This window comes from Grammomys surdaster, unplaced genomic scaffold, assembly GCF_004785775.1.
Source record: "Grammomys surdaster isolate TR1022 unplaced genomic scaffold, NIH_TR_1.0 273, whole genome shotgun sequence".
NCBI classification, from domain to species: domain Eukaryota; kingdom Metazoa; phylum Chordata; class Mammalia; order Rodentia; family Muridae; genus Grammomys; species Grammomys surdaster.
In genome coordinates, this window is record NW_021604714.1 from 2,953,280 (window position 1) to 2,973,288 (window position 20,009).

The 20,009-nt window shown below is 48.8% G+C and overlaps 1 protein-coding gene across 5 annotated transcripts in view; it reads right to left on the bottom strand.

The window, feature by feature from the left end:
• Positions 1 to 10,748: 10,748 nt before the first annotated feature.
• Col13a1 (collagen type XIII alpha 1 chain) overlaps positions 10,749 to 20,009 on the bottom strand; it is a 140,139-nt gene continuing 130,878 nt past the window's right edge. For all 5 annotated transcript variants that reach the window (XM_028776896.1, XM_028776893.1, XM_028776894.1 and 2 more), the window contains 3 exons: positions 15,990 to 16,076; positions 12,540 to 12,578; positions 10,749 to 11,207 (listed from right to left, as the gene is read on the bottom strand). In XM_028776896.1, the coding sequence (XP_028632729.1) occupies positions 11,205 to 11,207; positions 12,540 to 12,578; positions 15,990 to 16,076 (129 nt within the window). In that variant the 3' untranslated portion in view covers positions 10,749 to 11,204. The remainder of the gene's footprint in view (positions 11,208 to 12,539; positions 12,579 to 15,989; positions 16,077 to 20,009) is intronic.

Below are 20,009 nucleotides of genomic sequence, written 5' to 3' on the forward strand. Positions count from 1 at the left end.
CAGTCTGTATTGCTCCTGGGCGAAGGCTCACATGACACCTGCTTTATAACGTGGTCTAAATCCAACCATATTCCCAGAGACGTTACTGTTGGTATCAGGCTCCGAACCCAGTGACATCACATCTAGGCGACCCCCACATCGTTGCCAAGGCAACCACTATTCATTACCAGGATCCACCTGGCTACCTCAGCTTTACTTGGGAGAGGCTACGTCACCGCCCATATAAAACAGGCAGAGCCCCCTGACCTCGCTCTTTTCTTCCATCTTTTTCTTCTACTTCTCCCCCTACCCCCCCCCCCCCCACCTTTGCCCTATCTCCTGAATAAACCAGCCCCCACCTTGGAACCGTTTGATCTGGTGTGGTCTGTTCTATGCTGCGCTCGGACGTCTAACAGTCACCCACGGAGAGACCCACATGGACCGATGGTAACATCTCTCCTTTGCACAGAAAGCTGTTTCATCCAACCGTTTATAGACTATTTTCTTCCTCTGTAGAGCGCATGCGCTGAGCACTAAGGCGTTGAGGCCAGGGTCTCTGCAGAATCCCAGTGGTTCATGGGAGACACTGGGGACACTTCATGGGGGCTCGATGGCTACAGAGCTTGATTGTTTTTAGTCAAATAATAAACCAGAGAGTTGCTTTTTAAGTCTTCTCTATTAGAAACGCAATTCCGGATCCCAACAGCCCGTGCACCGGAGGGAAACTGGGTGCATTCCCAAAGAAAAACAAAGACACATCTGGAAGTGTTCTGCGAGGCTTTTCCAGCATAGGGTATAGTCAATCGACCTTTGTTCACGGTCTTCCACCGTGCTTTGGTGGGCAAGCCGGAGGGCATCGGCGCTGACCTGAGAAGAACTCAGCTTTAAATCTGAAGGCCCGGCTGATTGCATGGTTCTGAACAGCGAAACTCACAGGCGCAAGGAGAAATAGGAAGGAAATCAACAGGAAAAGTTCCTGAATCTTACATCCAGTGTTCCTTTTTCATCGAAGCTCTGAAGTTGGCCACCCTCCTCTGTGGAGATAGTGTCACAGACCTGGAGTCTGTTTAGATTAAAAATTAAAAACCTACAGGAAGACTCTAGACTCTGTTTTTAATCACGAGGCCAAAACAAAGACAAGGTAGAGCACCTCTTCCCTATTCAGCAGATCAGACTCAGAATGGAGACCCAATGGAAAAGCAAACACAAGCATCTAGATTTCTTTCCGGTGGAGAACAGATAGCAATAGATATGTCAGAGTCTAAGAGCCAGGGACCGGGAAGGTGGGGCGGGAGGGGGAAGGTCAAGGTCAGACAACTTTCAGACAGTGCATCTTCTTCCTCCGCTGGGGAGTATAGCAGAGCTGCGGGGGGGGGGGTGGGGGGGAGAGAATTGGAAAATGGAAATGGGGGGGCGGAGTGCTAGGATGAGGCAAGAAACCACCAGGGGCTGATGGGAGCAGGGGCAGAGCTAGAGAGAGCAAGGGCGAAGGGACCATCTGAACTGAGGGCCTGGGGGCCATCTTCTTTGGAGGGTGTGGTGATGGGAAAGAGACTGCTGAGGGTTTCTGTAACCAGTTGGTGAAGACCCAGGGCAACACAGGAAGATACAAACCCTCCCAGCAATCTGACTATTCATTTTCTCCAAACAAAAAGCAAGCCACAGGGCTCTGTATGGATGTTAAAACGAAAGGTGGTGTCCAGGTACCTACCTGTCAGGCAGGAGGGGTTCTGGGTGTTGGCAAGCGAACTCTTTTTGTGGTAAAGCACTGGGGATAGGAGTGGGGGTCCACACAGTTCTGGAGGTGACAGCTGTAGATTCTGGGAAGCCATCGATGGGAAAGTGCCACGTTTTCCTCCAGGGGACTCAGTACCAAATGGTTTCAAAGGTGGTGTAGCAGATGAAAACGGAGGATCAGAGGAAAAACCATTCAAAGCACAAACGAAAAGATTATTTTGCTTGAGTGTCAATATAGACATCACAGGCACACAGAAGGCGCCAGAAAACTGGATTCTAGTGAATGACCTTTTCATTTACATAAGAGACCCACTGCCTGCAGTGTGGGTGGATCCACAAGAAAAAACAAAATTAACAAATAATTCATCTTCATCAGGGTCCAACCTGCAGCTTCCTGGGCAGCTTGTGGCCCAGGATGGTTTTGAGTTTTGCACAATGCAAAATCATAAACGTATTTAAAATATTATGAGAAATTTTGCTTTTTTTGGGGGGGGGAACTGACAAATGATTCTCATGTTTGAATTTTATAGTTGATAACAACGTGTCACAATGTTAGAAATTTGGACCTGCCTGTGACTTTCTCAAAACCTTATTCCTACCAGCTGACGTTTCGGAGCCAGCCAAGGTAAGCCTCTTGCTTTCTTGGTGCCATTCTGAAAATTAGTTTCTGATTTTTTTAGAAAATATACCCAATTCTTATTAGTGCACTGCAGTGCAAGACATTGGGGGTTGGAGTGTGTGATGGAACCTGACCTACTGACACTCTGTGGTGATTTTTTTCAGGCTTAAGACATCAGGGTAGTCACTTGGAGAATGTGCCCAGGTGTCTAAAGAGGACACAGATGGGCAACTGAAAGGAGGAAAGCTGCTGGCGTTCAGGAAGCAGCATTCGTGGGGAGTGGGGGTGTGGATGCGTGCGTGCGTGTGTGCGTGTGTGGGTGGTGAGTTGATATTGGTGTGTGGGTGAAGGTAGCCTTTGGGTAGCCAGGGAAGGAGAAAACCTCGTTTAACTGGGTAACTGGAATTTTAAAGCAAGAGATATTCATTTCGTAAGTTGTTTACTTTTCTCTTTCAGGAAAAGGAACCCTGAGGACGTTTATGGAATTTAATTTGAGAAAGCAACTTCATAGGGGCCAGTTCACCCTCGTGTCCGATCTAGAACCGGCCCTGTTAATCCTATAGCCCAGGTTACTTAGCATCCAAATGGCTCTACCCTCAAGCTTCTACGAGCACGCGTGGAGAACCTCTTTTGAGTCCAGTTTCACCAGAAAATTTAATCACCCTTCCTTGAAGATTCAAGTTAAGTCAAGTTTGTCTGCAAAAGGGAAGCTGTTTTTTTTTTCTTCTAAATATGAATATTTACTGCTCCCCACCCCACCGCCGGTACGGCTCTTTCCATCTTCCACAAGTCTTTCCAGAGCTAGTCGTTTGTCATTTGAAGGCAGGTAGCCTGTGAGATAATGAAGTTGGTCCTCAGACTATGAAGGCTCTTAGCCAGTGTCCCCCTAGATAGCAAGCTGCTGCCAGGGCAAACACAGAGTCATCCTGGGGGGACTGTTGGGGGGGACACATTCTCATTGGCTGCACCTTACCGGAGGGCGGGGACACATTCTCATTGGCTGCAGGAATCTCCAGATGCTTACTTTGGCAGCCGCTTCCGAGAAAACAGTCTTTGGAATGAATGGAATGCACGTAAAATGTCTTTTTTTTTGTTTTTTTTGTTTTTTTTGTTTTTCGAGACAGGGTTTCTCTGTATAGTTGTGGCTGTCCTGGAACTCACTCTGTAGACCAGGCTGGCCTCGAACTCAGAAATCCGCCTGCCTCTGCCTCCCAAGTGCTGGGATTAAAGGCGTGCGCCACCACCACCGCCCGGCCAAAATGTCTCTTTTAAAAGTGTTTCACAGTCTTTCTTACAAGGAGCCGTGGGACCCAGCAGAAAAGGTGACCAAGACGGTATGTATCTTCTTCCACTGGTACTGATGCTGAGCCAGTGGTCTGATGACAGGTGGTAGAGACTTCATCCAACTATGTACAAATGTTTAGGATCCCACAAGCCATCCATAACCCTCAAAGCCATTTGCAAATGATACTGCAGTCTTTCACTTCTCACATGCTATGGGAATGGCGGGAGGGTTGGATAGCCGATGTTTTGGCTTTGGCAATCCTAGCATACCCACTAAGCCCCGTGTCATGTCTAGATCACTAAGTGGGACCTTTGCCATGCCCAGTTACACACGCATGTACCCTTGACTCCAATAGGAATCTAAGACGAATCCATGCGGTTTGTCTGTAGCCCTAGTCGTGGAAAAAAAAAAAGGCCACTGTTCACTACTGGGCAAATAGATCCCCCCAAAAAAGGGGGAAGAATGAAGCTGCCACATGAAGATCGGACCGGCACCCCTCAAGTTCAGACATTGTGAGTGTGGGGGAAACCCCCTAACTGTGTTCAAAAGCATCAAAGAAAGATGCTGTTACAGGTTCAAAGTTAGAACTCCCCTGCATCTCAGAGGCTCCATCTTGGTTGTCTTGGGCAAGACTCCTTTGAGATGGTAATTTGTTTTTCTTTCCATTTGAGTGCGGTTGCCCCTTCACTGGCCTTCCAGTGGTCTTCACTCCATGCCTAGGAAGCATATTCTAGCTTGACCTCCCTGTCAGAGGTGAGGGGACCTTTGTCCCCTATATAATGTCCACCTGCTGCCTGGACACCTGAGGCCAGCAATTCTGTGACTAAGAGGATGTGCCGAGGACTGAAGGCTGAGTTTAGCGTTTGGGTTGTTGTCAGTGTGACTTCCACATCTGTTGTCACAGCATAGGTAGCATGGCTGCCCTCCTTCACTGGAAAGCATCTTTGCTCATTGGCGAAGCAGGCAGGCGATGGTGGATGTGAGGTGATCCGTTGCTTCTAACAGTTCTGCCAGAGGAATGGAGTTAATTCCAGACTGTCTTGAAACATTATTGATATCGTGGCCTTGCTTCTTCAGTGTTGGCTCAGTAGCAGCTGGGGCTGTGCACCATGTTCCACAGATGTATGCGTGTGAGGTGATTGGCTCTGAGGGCCAGGCCAGGCAGCTGCTTACTTACCATTGATGGCTCATGAGTGCAATCACTTGCCGCTGCTTCCTTCCTGAGGCTAGTGCTCTGACAGGGTTCATGGTGGCAGCTCCAAAAGACAGATGAAGAGCCACGTAGAGTTGAAGGAGCTGGGAAAGATGATAGGATTCAGGCCACAGCCTCCTGGGAAGGGTTCCCAGGGTCAGGACAGGAAGCTGCCGACTGCCCCTCATGTAGACAGGTTGCTCAAAGAACCAGAAGTCCTTGCAGGAAAGAAGAATCTGGGTGCCCTTGAAATCAGAGCTACCCTAGCCCACCTGGCTGCAGAGAGCACCAGGAACCTCTTCAGGGAGCTGGTCTGGTGGCTTGAGGTGGTCTAGCTGAGCTCCTGTGTGTGGAGGGGGTGCCTTGCTCTCCTGCGGTCACACCACACTCTGACCAGCTCCTCAAACCAGGCCTTTAGGAAGGCTTCTGCAGTTAACCTCTGTGCAGGGATAGATCCTCCATCTTGGGCCTCTGCCAAGGTTAGGCGCTTTCCCCCATGGCTCAGGGCTGCCTTCACTTCTTGGCCACTAGCCAAGGACTCTGGCCCTTGAGAAGGCATAGAGAAGGGGATATTTGAGAAGGAGACTTGTCACATTTGATGGCCCAGAGATCTCCCCAGCCCAGCTCCCACATAGCTATAGCCAGACCACCAGCTCCTCACAGCTGGGATGGACCCTCTCCGCCTCTCTCTTCAACTGCAATCACATGTGTGTTCTCAGACTTAGAACCAACAGGTAGTGAGCTCATTTGAAGATTCTCCCATAGAAAGAAACCGCAGTGGAGGGGGACTACCTTCAGGCAGCCACTAGCTCCTCCCTCTCTGCTTTATAAATCCCTGCTAAAGATTTTTCTTCAGACCATGTTGGCCCCTCATGTCCTCTGTCCTCAGGACCCATGAGCCCTGGTTGGATGTGACCCTCGCTGGGCACTTAGCACATGTGCTCTTGCCTTGATGACTGTCCTTACCACCTGGAGAATGGGGCTGTGCCTTCCACAGTGGCCTGTCCCTACCCAGGGTTAAGAACACAGGCATACCTCAAGCTTGCAAAGCCGGCTCCATGCATGATGCTGCTGCAGCCAAAAGGACTCCAGGCAGTGGGGAACACAGGATGCCCAGGGTCTACAGTCACCCCCACCCCCGGGCTAACCCAGAAGTGGAATCTGAGGGCTCTGGGCTGTCAGATATGACAGAATCACTAGAGATCACCCAAACTTAACTTCCTCATCTGAAACGTGGACTTATCATGGCTTAGAGCTACTCAAGACTGGACAGTAATGGTTAAAGGACCAGAAGCCTTGTCTGTGGGCCAGTCCATATAAGCTGGGTCAGGTCACTGTCTTGTCGTGTTCTATCTGTCGTTCAAGATGCTGGGAAGAGTGGGATGCAGGATGAGTCAGAGATGGGGTCAGGTGGGCATGTGGGAGGGGCTAGCCATTCCTTGAGCAAGGCGTGGCTTCTTTCAGCTTTCTGCTTAAGTCACCAGTCATGGGGAGTGTGATCACTTGGGTCTATGTGGAGCTTCCCGTACAGGTCCACATAGACCAGTGGTTCTCAACCTGTGGGTCACAACCCTTTCGTGGACCGCATATCAAATATCCTGCATATCCTATATATACATTACGATTCATAACAGTAGCAAAACTATAGCTATGGAGTAGCAACTAAATAATTTTATGGTTGCGGGTCACCACAACACGAGGAACTGTGTTAAACGGTCGGTCGCGCCTACGTAGATGATTCCAGATAATATATCCACTGTGGCGGAGGGAGCACAGAGCAAAGGCACTGGGCAGGCAGCCGCTGGAGCTGCTCTTCAGCTCCGAGAGTAAGCACCTCAAACGCTGCTTTTTCCCATTCCTTGCATTTTTTTGGACAAGGTCTCATGTAGCCCAGGCTATTCTGAAATGTACTATATAGCTGATGATGACCCTGAATTTCTGGGTTCCTTTTCTGCCTCCATGCTCCCAAGCGCTAGGATTCCAGTCCTGCACCAACCAGATTGGGTTTAGACAGAGCTAGAGACTGAACTCAGGAGTGGTGGTTTAAATATGATTTGGACCATGGGAATTGGCACTAGTTAGGAGGCGTGACCTTGTTGGAGTAGGCGTGGCTTTGTTGGAGGAAGTGCGTCACTGTGGGGCTGGGTTTTGAGGTCCTAAGCTCAAGCTCCACCCAGTGTAAGAGAGTCTGTCCTGGCTCCCTGTGGGAGGACAGGTCGCCTGCTGGCTGCCTTCAGATGAAAGTGTAGAACTCTCAGCTCCTCCTGCATCATGTCTGCCATGCTTCCTGCCATGATAGTAATGGACTGAACCTCTGAAACGGTAAGTCAGCGCCAATTAAATATTTTCCTTTATAGGAGTTGCCTTGGTCACGGTGTCTCCTCACAGTAATAGAACCGGAACTAAGGCACCAGAGAGTTGCACGTCCTAGGCAAAGCGCTCTACAACTGAGCTACACCCTAGGCTTGAAATCACCTTTTTCTGATGGCTCCTGCAGAACGCCAGAGTCTCCATGAAACCAGATCCGCCCTTCTCCTGACTGTGCCCATCTGCTCGGAATCAGGGCTCAGGTGCAGTTCAGTGGCCTGGGAGTGATCAGGGGGTTCCTAGCCAAGGGGCACTGGTGTGTGTGTGTCTGTGTGTGTACGCGCACGCGTGCGCACAGTGACATGGAAAGGCAGTGTGCTTATGCACTAGTTAGGCGTGACTTTGTTGGAGTGGGCGTGGCTTTGCTGGAGGAAGTGCGTCACTGTGGGGGTGGGTTTTGAGGTTCAGCTACAGCGCCTGCCCCACCCCTTTTACATATAGTTCCATTTTCTTTATATATTTATTTTTAATGTTATTTTTATATATTCATTTATATATTATATTAGTTATATTAATTAAATTATTCTAATCTTAATTAAATAGAATTCTTTATTAGTTTTAATTATATATATATTTCTTAAAATTAAGCTATTTAATCAAAATAATTAAAATATATTCGTAAATATATTATATATATTTCTTTTATTTTTGAGACAAGAGACTGTAATCGGTGTCACCCTCAGATTCTCTATCCTCAGGCTCCAGTCTCACTAATGCTCTGATTAGTGGCAATGGGAGGGGTGTATTCCTGTGTGGGTCCACTCTTATTCTGGTGATGTTATCGCTGAGCTGTGACTCCATTCAGACAGTGACCTTTTGAGAACCCGGTGACATTCTGAGTTCCCAGGTCTTCACTAGAAAGTGAGGAAGTTGGTGCTGGAACTGGGTAACCCCCAAGTCAGGGTGAGGGCCATTTTCAATAAAGGACAAGCCGAGATGGGCTGTCTGAATTTGGAGGGCTGGGCACTTTTGCTATGTGGGTTCCTTCCTCCATAAAAATGTAGAACGTTCTATTTTGTGGCTGCTGGTAGAAAGACGAATGTGTTGCTGGCTGGAGTCTTTGTTACATTTCGCTGCAGAGTGTAAACACAATGAAATTAAAATGTGTCCAGAGTCCCTGCCACTGGGGAAGATGCTGGGGCGGGGTCATGGGGCCATCCTGAGAGGGCTCATCAGACCAGCTGGAAGCTGATTAAGGCATCTGCAGAGCAAGAGTGAGGCTCTGAGTTCAGGTCCCCAGAACACACATGAAGGCTCCCAGAAAAAAGCGGAGACATGAGATTCCCTAGGGCACCCTAGCTACGGAAACTAGTCATATTGGGAAGCTCTGCAGTCTATGGAGAGACTCTGCCTTTGAATATGAGGGAGGAGGGATCAAAAATGATTCCCGACATCCACCTGGAGCCTCCACATGCTCACACACCTACTACGTGCACAGGCACCCACGTGTGTACCCACACACATGCAAACATGCACATATGCACACACTACACACGGATATGAGAATGGAGAAACGACAACAAAATAAAAATAATAAGGAAGCAGTTTCCTGAGATCTTTACCAAGCAGGCACTATGATTGGAAAACAATGTAACTTTCTCTCTCTCTCTCTTTTTGAAACAGGGTTTTACTATGCAGCCCAAGTTGGCCCTAGATTTTAATTCTTTTGCTTCAGCCTCTTGGCAGCTCTATTTTTGTGTGTGTATGTATTTGTGTGTATATGTCTATATACATATGTGTATGTATATATGTATATTTATATATGTATGTGCATGTATATGTTGTGTGTATATGTATGCATGTGTATATATGTCTATATACATATGTATATGTGCATATATGTATATGTGTACACATATGTATGTATATTATATATGTATTTGTATACCTGTGTGTATATGTATGTGTATTTGTGTATATGTCTGTATACATACATGTATGTATATACTTATATACATGTGCCTATATATGTTGTAGGTATATGTATATTTGTGTATATATGTCTATATACATGTTTATGTATTTACATATGTATGTGCATGTATATATGTTGTGTATATGTATTTGTATATGTGTATCTGTGTGTATATATGTATGTCTGTATGTCTGTATATGTATGTGTATTTGTGTATATGTCTATATACATATGTATGTGTATATTTATATACATATGTGCATATATGTGTTCTATGTGTATTTGTGTATATATGGCTATATACATATGTGTATGTATGTATGCTTTTATATATGTATGTGCATGTATATATATGTATGTATATGCATATATGTGTGTGTATGGACACATGTGTTGCACCAGCAGACAATCTCAGACACTGATCCTCGGGACCCATCCACCTTGTTTTTTGAGTCAGGGTCTCTCACCAGCCTGAGGCTTTCTGATTGGCCTAAGCTACTTGGCTGGCTAACAAGGCTAGGGGATCTACATCTGAGCATTGGACATCCAAGCATGTACCTCAAGACTTAGCTTTTTAACATGGGTTTGAACTCAGGTACACGGGCTTGTGTGGCAGGCACCTTACCGACAGATCCATCTTTAAGCCCAACAGCTCCATTTCTTTTAAAGAGAAATGTAAAAACACTCATTTACTTTCTGTGTACTCATACATGTGCATGTATGTATGGGGAGTACATACATGCTTGGTTCCCACAGTGGTCACAAGAGGGGTCAGATGCCTTGGAATGTGAGTTCTAGATGGTTGTGCACTGTGGGGGCGCTCTAAGCCACTGAGTCACCTTTCTAGCCACCCCCATTTCCTACAAAAGAAAGCAACTCGATGCGGCTGAGATCTAGTGGGTGTGTGTGTGTGTGGGGGGGTGATTTATCCTTAGCCAGAATAGAATGTCACGAGAGGCAAAGCCCCCTCCCACAGCTAGCTGTGCTTGGATCTGCGGACGTCTGTGAAGTCAACGGTGTGCTCTAAAGCAGCTGTTACTAGAGATCACACACAGCTCAAAGTTTGAATGGGACATGTCCTCCATAGGCCAGACCCTCATCTCCAGTTGGTGGCGCCGTTTGGAGAGGTTATGGAACCTTTAGGAGGTAGCGCCATGCTGAGGGAAGTCCCTCACTGGAGCGGGCTCTGAGGTTTTGTAGCCCTACCCCACTTTCTGTTCTCCTTCTGTGTCCCGTGTACGGATGAAATGTGAACAGCTTCCCGCTCCTGTCGCTCCCTGACTTGATGGACTCTCTTCCTCGGGAGCTGTTAGCCCAAATCAACCCTTTGCTGCTCTAAGCCGCTCTGGGTTATGGTATTTTACCACAGAAACAGAAATAGTTCAGAGGGCACAGGGGGTAGAGGAACCAAAACAAATGATGGGAAGCCCTACCCAAACCTGAAGTCCACTTTGCAGCCCCTGGGTCCCGGTATTGCTGAACTCTCAGTGCTCAAGTGAGATTGGGCCACGACATACGGAAAATGTCCTAACCAAGTCCTTTTGTTGAAACTAAAATTTCCCAATATTGCCTCACACTTCTGAGGGTTCTTGCTTTTGAGATTTTCTGCTTGCACAAGACAGAATGGATTTAATTTAGAGATTAACCAGGATCATGAATTGCCACTTTTTATTTTTTTCTTATAATAATGAAAGTCAGTTAAAGTTTAAAATATTGTCAGACACATGTAGTCTGGCAAACACCACGGACCTCCACGTTTTTGTGAATTCACACATAAGCTTGCAGCACCTCTGGGCTGGCAAGCTCCCTTCGGCACCGGAACACAATAATTTATTAAGCTGTGATATTTAATAAGTGTGCACAAATATCATGCAACGTTAGAAGCAGACGCACAGACAGAAAGTGTATTAGAAACAGATTTATACAAACATGTCTTGTAAACAAAAGGGAAAGGGGTTATTTCCTGTACAAAATATGCAGGCTTTTCTTCTTTCTCTTTTAATGATCTGCAAGATGCATCATAGTTTGGGCATTTTTCAAAAGGTGAAAACTGTATAAAAATAAATATCCTATATACAAACACACACAGGCCAGTCCGAGGTTAGAGGCATCACTGCAAAACAAAACCAGAACCGACAGTTAGTTTCAGGAACCCTGAATGCCGACTCCCATGAAGGAGAGGAGGTGACTTTGTCTTCAGTTCTTCAGAACCTCTGATAGGGAAGTGTGGAACTTTAAAGTAACTAGAAGGAAAACCCTCATCTGGAATGTCAGACACGCCCACCCCTAGGAAGGAAACCTCCTCCGACTTTCACCTTGAAGCTACTCCCTCCTTTGGCCACTAGAGGGCAGTCTCTCTATGCTGTCTTGGAAACCATGCTAGTCACTACATCTGCCCAGAAGTCGTTTCTGGTGTTAACCAGCAGACCTAGGCTGCTTTAGATGTTCCTCCCACATGCTGGAGCACTGGACAGCAGCTGTGGCTCCCTTGCTAAGCTCAAAATGGTCCATGTCCTGCCTACCAGGAGTATCTTTCTTTGGGGACAGGGGAGGGTCTTATTTAATGAATTCTTGGATGAAGTGCTGAGTGAGTACAGATTCTTGGGGGTAGTAATGGCCTCTTCAATGCTGAATTTTTCCTTTCTTTGGCTTGTACGTGCTTTTGGTAGCTAGGTGTTCAGTCCAGGCCTGACGGCTTGTTTGTCTCCCTACTTGCCCCAGACTTGTACATCAACAAGATTTTGAGTGTTGGGGCGCAAAGTGCAGAGCCATCTCACTGTGCAATTCTGAGTTACAGGCACAGGGCTGGACTGGCTAAGTACAAAGTCTTGTGAGTGCGGGTCGGGGTCTTGAACTCTACAATAAGGACATACTGATAACTTTAGTCACTGATGGTGGGGGCTGAGAAGATGTGGAGGGGGAGGGGAGGTGCAGGGAGATGGCATACATGCACAGCTGCCCACCATGTAGTTGCAGACCATGCTGAGGACTGAGGTAGGGGTCTGCCCTTAGGCTGGGGAGTCCTGTGACTTGGGAGCTGTGGCTGAGAGGGACAGCCCTATAGTATTAGACTGGCAGCTTTAATGATGGCAAACAACAGCATTTTAAACCTGGTGATATCTTGGTGCCGGGTACTGAGATTCCGTACACGTATCGCTATGCAGGATTTATGCAGCGCTGCGTATCAGACCCAGGGCTTTTGCTAAGCAAACACTCCATCAATGGATCTATGTACCTAGTCCCTTAAAATGGTTCTAAGTGTCCTGCAGGTGTGTGCGGTGAGATGTTTAATGCCTTGCTCCCGCCCACCAGCCAACCGCTGGTGAGGTAGCACCTTTTTTGACCCACCCACATCTTCCTTTCTCATCTGCAGGAAAGCAGGTGGGAAACTGCCAACTTTATGACACCTTTGACCCCAAGCTGCATGGCCCTCTGGGAATCTTACCTTGTTCCAACAGCCTTGGACTGGTAAGCCATCTTCTCCCTGCAAGGAGGCAGAGAATACGTAGGCTCTTGAGATGGTTGTCTGAGCAGACCAGGACATAAACATTTCTATAGCCTCGGTGGGACATGGCCTACCCACTGCTGTCTGCTTGTATTCCTGCTCTGGGTCAGAATCTTAGACGAGGGAAGCGTTTAAATGCTACCATTTTCCCTTCGGCTAATGCCAAGTGTAGCTGCAGGGCAAGGCTAAGAGGGTCTACTGTGGCCTGTGGGATTGGCCAGCACAGATGCCCACGGCTTGGACTCGGTGGAGTGCTAAGAACTTAGGCCAGTCAGCACGTAGGGCTTCCGGCCTTCCTTGCAAACCTGGCGGGGACAAGATGGTGTTTCCGTGGCCCCCCCGCCTGCCTTAGCTTGTTTCTCTCCCTAAATGACAAGAGGTGTCATCCAAACAGTCCCAGATAATGGTCAGTGGTGGGCAGGAACGGGGTAGTAAGGGACAGACAGCCTTGAGGGGATTGCAACATGATTTGGAGTTGTCTTTCTGGCCCTGCCTCTGTTACGTCCTAGAATCTGGAGGGAAACAGAGTATCAGGGTGGGAATTGACTATGTGTTCTCTGAGGCAAGGCAGCAATAGCCTCAGGGCACTGCTTGTGTGAGGGAACTTCACAAAGCTTGGGCATTCTGGCCTTTCTAGCACATCTCGAGGCAGTCCAGGCATCTTCCAGAGGCCAGGCTGGCAGGGAGGGCCAGGTGGTGCCTCAGAGTTCTAGGTCTCTGCCCCATCCTATAATTATAGTCTCTAGGGTCTCCTTCACCCACCCAGCAGGGGACCGCCCAATCCCCCAGCATGCTGCAGCTATTGCCCCAGCCCAAAGAAACCTAGCACGGGCTCAAGTTACGTCAATAGCTCCGGTACCCCATTTCCGCCAGCCCAAGACAAAGGACACATTATTGGAAAAGATATCATTTTGAATAGTCAAATGATTTATGTCCCCTCTGGACTCTGTAGGGGGCATGCATTTCAGTTTCATGGTGAGCCTCTGTTTCCTTTGTAGTCCACCATGTCATGCCAAGTCACCCCATCACCACGGTAAGGCACACTGCACACAAACTCTGGGAAGGAGTGGGGCCTTTGCAGGCATTTCCATCGGGACAGGGATGGTGGCAGGGCGCAGTGGAAAAGTAGGCAGAGAGCAGAAAAGCCAAGGTGCTTTGCAGAACTGAGAGGGTGAGGGTGGGGGTGTGAAGGTTGGGGCGGGGCACAACCATAGTCCAGGAAAGACCCATTTTTAATTAATGGAAGTGTTTTGGGGGCCATGGTTGAGAAAGGCAGCCATGCACACTGGGTACGTGAAGGCGGGCCAGCTGTGTCAGCAGGCTTGCCACTCCATGCACGTGACCTGCGCTGGCTCTGTTGTGCTTGTGACCTAAGACATCTCTGTGGCCCTTCAAGGAACTGTATCATCACCCTTACTCTCTTCCGCCATCTTTCACCCAAAGGCAATTCCTGTGTGATAGGGTGGGGATTGAGGCTGGGAATTCGTTGGTGACAGCAGCCCCCGAATCTCTGAGGAAATGGAAGGCAAGCGGGAGCGTCTGGACCCGTGCCCGCAGGGTCAGGTGTTGCCTTCTCTTTTACAGTGAGTTGGGAGGATCCTGTAGATACTTAGGAAGTCACCATCCAGAGCAAGACTAGGTGTGGGGAAACCAGCTCGAGTGTTAGCTCCAGACATCTCAGGGATACCTGGATACCACCTAACTACATTTTAGACCTTTCCACTTCTCACTTCATAGTGAGCTAACTTAGGATGAAGGACAACACACCAAGTAGAGCCTTCTGGGTCTTTAGCATCTAATATCTGACGCTGGACCATAATCTAGTCCTGATGGTGACACCTGGGTAGCAACACAGGGGATCTAGTCCAAAAGAATAGACAGGGTGGCCTCTCCCGCCACCTTCATTATAGAACTTCTCTATCCAGAAGCGTACCCCGTGTCCCCTACCAAACTATGGGGTGGGGCGGGTCTGGGTCTGGGTGGGGGAGGCAGGTGACTGGCAGCTCACTCCTGTGTTCTGTTAGTTTGCTTAGCTTATATATTCAGGGCTAAGTGCACTGTATGGAGGCAAAGCAGTCAGTTCTAAGAAACCTGCCCAGCTCATTCACTTCCCTAGCTTCCAGAATGTTCTAGAAGCAGTCATCAGGAAATGAGGATGAAATGCAGCTGGGACTAGCTTTGGGGTGGGCGGGATGATGGGGTGGTGCTTCAGAAGCAGTTGCAGGAGGATGCCAAGAAAATGCCACTGGGCACATCGCATGCAAGAGGGCATGGCTGGGAGCTAGGCATGGTGACTCTCCGTCAGGAAGAAGCAGTAAGGAGAAGCTGGGAGAGAAGAGCAAGATCAGGAGGCACACAGTGCACACCACACACATGTAGGGTAGCCCAAACTGGCCACGCAGGCAAGGTGGCGGGGGTGGGGGGCAGACACCATACCAGTGGGCATGGGGCATCCAGTCCGTCCAGCCCTGGTAGCCCCGGCTCCCCCTTCTCTCCTTTAAAACCTCGGTGGCCCTGTTCATAAAACCAACCGCGGTGATTACTAAGGTCAGAGTCAGCCATCTCCAGCTGTGGAGCGGGACAGGCCCAGTCCTACCCTGGCCAGGATGCAGACCCTGAGGCTATTACATGTAAGCGAAAGTGCATCGCTAGAACGTGGCCATCTTCTGCACTGCAATCCCTTCCGGGCACAACCACAGAGAACCCCAGCTTGACAGCAGCAAGCCTTTCAGAGCTTCTAGTGCTTTGAAAGGTCCCTTGAGAAGCCAGGCTGATGTGCCACAGTCATCAATTGCTGGCTTGTTGAGAAGACTGCTTGGGGCTATCTACTGATTTTGGGTCTGCAGCTTCCTGGGTCTTAGCTGGGCTACTGGGCATGGTAAGATCATGGGCATACTAGTTCATGCTTAGCTGGGCAGTGCATGAAAAGCCCCTTGTCTGATTTTATTCTGCACAGAATAGAACTCAGGAGACTAACCTGGGTTTTGCATCCTGACCTGAGCGAGGATTCAGGACAGCTGGAGCTGCAGGCCACAAAGGTGGCCCATGCAACAAAGGTCTCAAATCTGCGTGCCATAAAACACTAGGGCTGGGGACAGAGCCTGAGACCTTCTACCCGAACCCTGCACCCTGTGGGTTTCCTTCCTTCCACCCATCCATTGTTCTGAGTCTTCAAAGGACAGGGACTCAAAGACTAGAGATTTAGCAGAATGGCTCACAGCTGTGGCTCTGAGGCCCAGCCTCGGCAGGCAGGACTGCCAAGGCATAGACAGGCTTGGTGGCATCTGTGGAGCGCCGCCCCACAGAGCTTTTGGCTTTCTTTGTTTCCAACCTGCAACTCTGTGGAAAAAAAAAACTCAGAACAATGTGATCGAGAAACGGAAAACATACCAGCGGGCAGGGGGCGTCTAGTCCAGGTGCTCCTTGGTCCCCCTTGTCCCCTTTAGGCCCTCTAGAGCCCTTCTTCCCCCTTTCCCCCTGCGAGCAATGGTTTAGTCCAAGGTAAGAAGGGGCGGGGAAACAACAAAACACATCATCAAAACTTTAGGATCATCCACATGTTAACATTAGAGAGAGAAAATGATACATAAAAGGTCAGAGCGAAAAGTAGACGTTCTTAATTAAGTTAGAATTCCCGTAGGATTATGGGACACATCCACCTCCCAGCTCCAAGTACCTAGGATTTTGGCAAAGGAGGAGGGCAAAGGAGAGGGAGGAAGGAGCAGGGGCATCTCTGAGACAAAGTGGAAGAGGAGGCCACTTAGTACCATGGTGCCCAATTTTGCTGACCTTAAGCCCAGCAAAGGATGATTTGTGTGGTGTGTGTGTGTGTGTGTGTGTGTGTGTTTGTGTTTACACCTTCTATCTCTTTGAGCATTTAATCTTGAAGAGCTTTGGGCTGAGAACCTCTTGTCCCAGTAAAGATTTATTTTCTTTTTAAATACGTGTATGTGTGTGTGCACATGAGTGCCAAGTGTCCTCGGAGGCCAGAGGTGTCAGAGCCTCCTGGAACTGGAGTCACAGTGGTGGCAGTCTGCCTCACGTGGATGCCGGGAGCCAAACTTGAGTCCCGTGGAAGAGCAGTACACATTAGCTCTCATTTACATGGCGTTTCCTTAGGAGGCAAGGTGACTGTGGTCAGAGCCCGCTATAGGCATGTGCATACATGACTGCAGCCTGCACACACGTGAGCGGGATGGGGATGTGTGTGCCCGCGTGTGCACATGTGTAGATTCTCAGGCTGATCCTCTCATATGCTGTGTCTGTCTCTGATTTATTATTGTCTCATGCCATCACTACTTAAAATTGTCCTGCTGGGCTGTCATGACGGCCCGGCGAGTGACAGCAGGTAAAGGTACTTGCCACTTTAGCCTGATGACTTGAGTTCAGTTCCCAAGTGGCAGGAAGAGAGAAGTGATTTTGTCTTCTGACTTCCGTAAGAGCATCTTGGCACACTTTGCTCCACCTAGCTCAGGGAGTCCATTTGTTTCTGAAAATCCTCCTCCTAAATGAACCCTGTCTTTATGTATTGGGGCTCATCTAAAGAAGGGCTCTGGAAATGACATCATCTGGAAATGACTTTGCAGTTAAATTTTCATATGTCTCTGTCCTTTAAAAATGAGCCGCGTGTGTCTTAAGGGTCTCCCCAGACACTCTCCTCTGTGGAAATGGATTGTCTCATGCCTGGAGACTTGTATATGACTGCTCCACCATGGGGAGGCCAAAGGCTTGGCGAGTTCTGCCAGTTACTAACCTTGAGCCCCTCTGAGCTTCAGTTTCTTCACCTGTAAAATGGGTGCGTTACACTTTGATTGCATGACCTTGTGTACAAGAGATGGTCACTGGTGGGATGCCATATTAGTCAGTAATGGAGGGTGGTTTCAGCCAACTGTGCTGATGACTCTCTCCTACCTAGTATGGGAACAAATGCTCCCCGAGAGGGTCTTGTCCTGTCTGTGGTGTTTCTGCATCCGCAGGTGGCTGTAGTTCTGTTTCCCCAATCTTTGAACATGAACCCAAGTGTGTGTTTGTTTGTTTTTTGCTTTGTTTTTTATTTCAGTCCTTGCCTATAGTTTGTCCACACACTACTCTGAATGGGTTTTCAGACTGGTGAGTGTTAACGAGTGTGTTCGTAGGCAGTGAAATCCATGGATCAAAGACGCACCCACCAGTGAAAAGGGCAGGACATGAGGATTCCTTTAGTGTGGACAAGCTGGGGCACCAGCTCTTTGGAATGGGAAGACCCATGTCCGTGTCCCCTTAGAGGTAGGTGTCCTTAGGAGTGTGGCCCTCATCCTGAGTCAGGAGTAGTTTCCCAATGAAGAATATGGGCGGAGTTGCTAAGGGGTTGGTTCCAGGCCTTAAGAGGATTTGCCTGAAGGTCAGAGTGTGGGCCACTCACACTATAAGGAATCACCCCCGCTCACACAAATACATCATGTGTTCTGGAAGATTCTAGAGCTACTCTTTACCTATATGTCCCCTCCTTCCCACCCCGGAGTGGAACATACGAGAGATGCCCCCACCCCCACAGCTCCAGTTGGTAAGAGGGGAGGGGTAGACAGCGACCCGCATTCCTGATGAATGTGGGGGACTGACTTCAGGGGACATAAGCCAGAAGGATGAGGGCTGTGGGGTTTTAGTGGGTGCACATGTTGAGAGGAAGGCGGAGGAAATAACAGGAGAGAGGGACAGGCTGAGGCTAGCGAGGCTGGAGACGGAGAGAAAGGAGGGGCAGAAGGACCCAGGAAGCAAGACATGCATGAACCCGAATACACTCCCCCATCCCCACACAAGGCAGAGGTGGAAGCGGCTCGGCATGCTGGGACTTTTTCCGCTGGCCGGCTTGCAGGCAGCTCTATAGTAACAACCAACCAACCCATGTCCTGGTAATTACGTTGCCAGACTGGTGGTACCTTACTCTTTGATCCCCTTCCCGTTGTTGTTTCAACTGAGACTTCTCCTATAACCCAGACCAACCTCTCACTTGGTGTGTAACTGGGGACTGTGAACACCGGATCCTTCTGCCTCTGCCTCCCAAATGCTGGGATCACCGGCCTGAGGGGCCGTGTCTGGCGCTGACCAGTGTCTTTGTTGTCAGTGTGACTCTTGGGCCAAGTTCACTGAGCCACTTAGAGACAGGGTAGAGCACGGGTAGGGGAAGGGTGCCCTTAGAGATAAGGGTAGAGCACCCTTTCAATGGTCTTGTGTGTCCTTAGCAAGCTTCCTGTTTTGGATTCTGTCTTTGCTCATTGTAACAAGGGCTTTCCTCATTTCATGAGCAGGAAAGAGGTGTAGGACCAGTTTTGGGCATGACATGTAATAGATAACTCTGTGTGTGTGTGTATCTGTGTCTGTGTGTCTGTGTATAACTAGTGGGAGTCAGTTCTCTCTTTCTACCACATGGGGAATTGAACTAAGACTGTCAGGCTTGGTAGCAAGCACCTCTGCCTGCGAGGCCACGCTGCCAGCCCAACAGTAAAATCATAAGGTTGTGTCTTGGTTCATGTCAAGTGGAACAGGTTTCTAATGGATTCCCCAGGCATGATCAAGGCAAAGTTCAATGAGGGCAAGTGTTGAGGGCTTCCTGTGGCAGCTGCTCTTCAAAACTCAGGTGAATGGGGAGGATATTTCCAGCGTCACCTCCCAGGTAGTAACGGTGACACTTTGAACCTTGCCTCAACTTCTGACATGTCTCCTGGATCAAAGTGTATCCGACACCTCCCTCTAGGCCCCATTAGGGCTGGTGGCTCAGAGGCCTGGCTGAGGTGGCTGAGGTTCCGAGTGTCCTTTTCCAGTCCACTTGGTTTCCTGAGAACTGACTCTCTTGGGTGAGAAAACGTAGTTGCTCTTTGATTTGAAGCCTGCTGTTTGGGACAATTCATCTGACCCTCCGTGCTGTGCCTCATTGCTTTTCTGAACTTGCCCTTCTGTTTCTTGGATTTCTGAAGTAGGGCCTTAGACAATATATAGCCAGAGATGAGTGTGACTCCCTGCTCCCCCTGCTGTGTATCCCGCCTTGGGTGCCAAGATTGCAGGCGCGTGCCATCTGCCAAGCTTTGTGCAATATTAAACTGGAACCTAGGGCTCAAAGCAAACAATTCTACCAACTGAGCTATACCCTCAGTGCCTGGATTTGACTCTGATGAAGAGACATATTCTAAATTATATTTAAGATTGCGGGGAAGCTATCAAAGGGCAGGAAGGGGAAGTGGAGAAGAAAGATTTTCCCACAATTCCTGGGTCCTCTATGGAAGATGGCTTAGCATGAGCCTGGTCCATTCTTTTCATCCTCCCCCATTCCATGACAAGAATCCCTCACTGACCCTGCCTCCTCTCTACGGCAGAAGCATTACCTTCATTTCAAGTGACCCAGTGCCTCCAGCCAACGGAGAAAGTCTTAAGAAACAG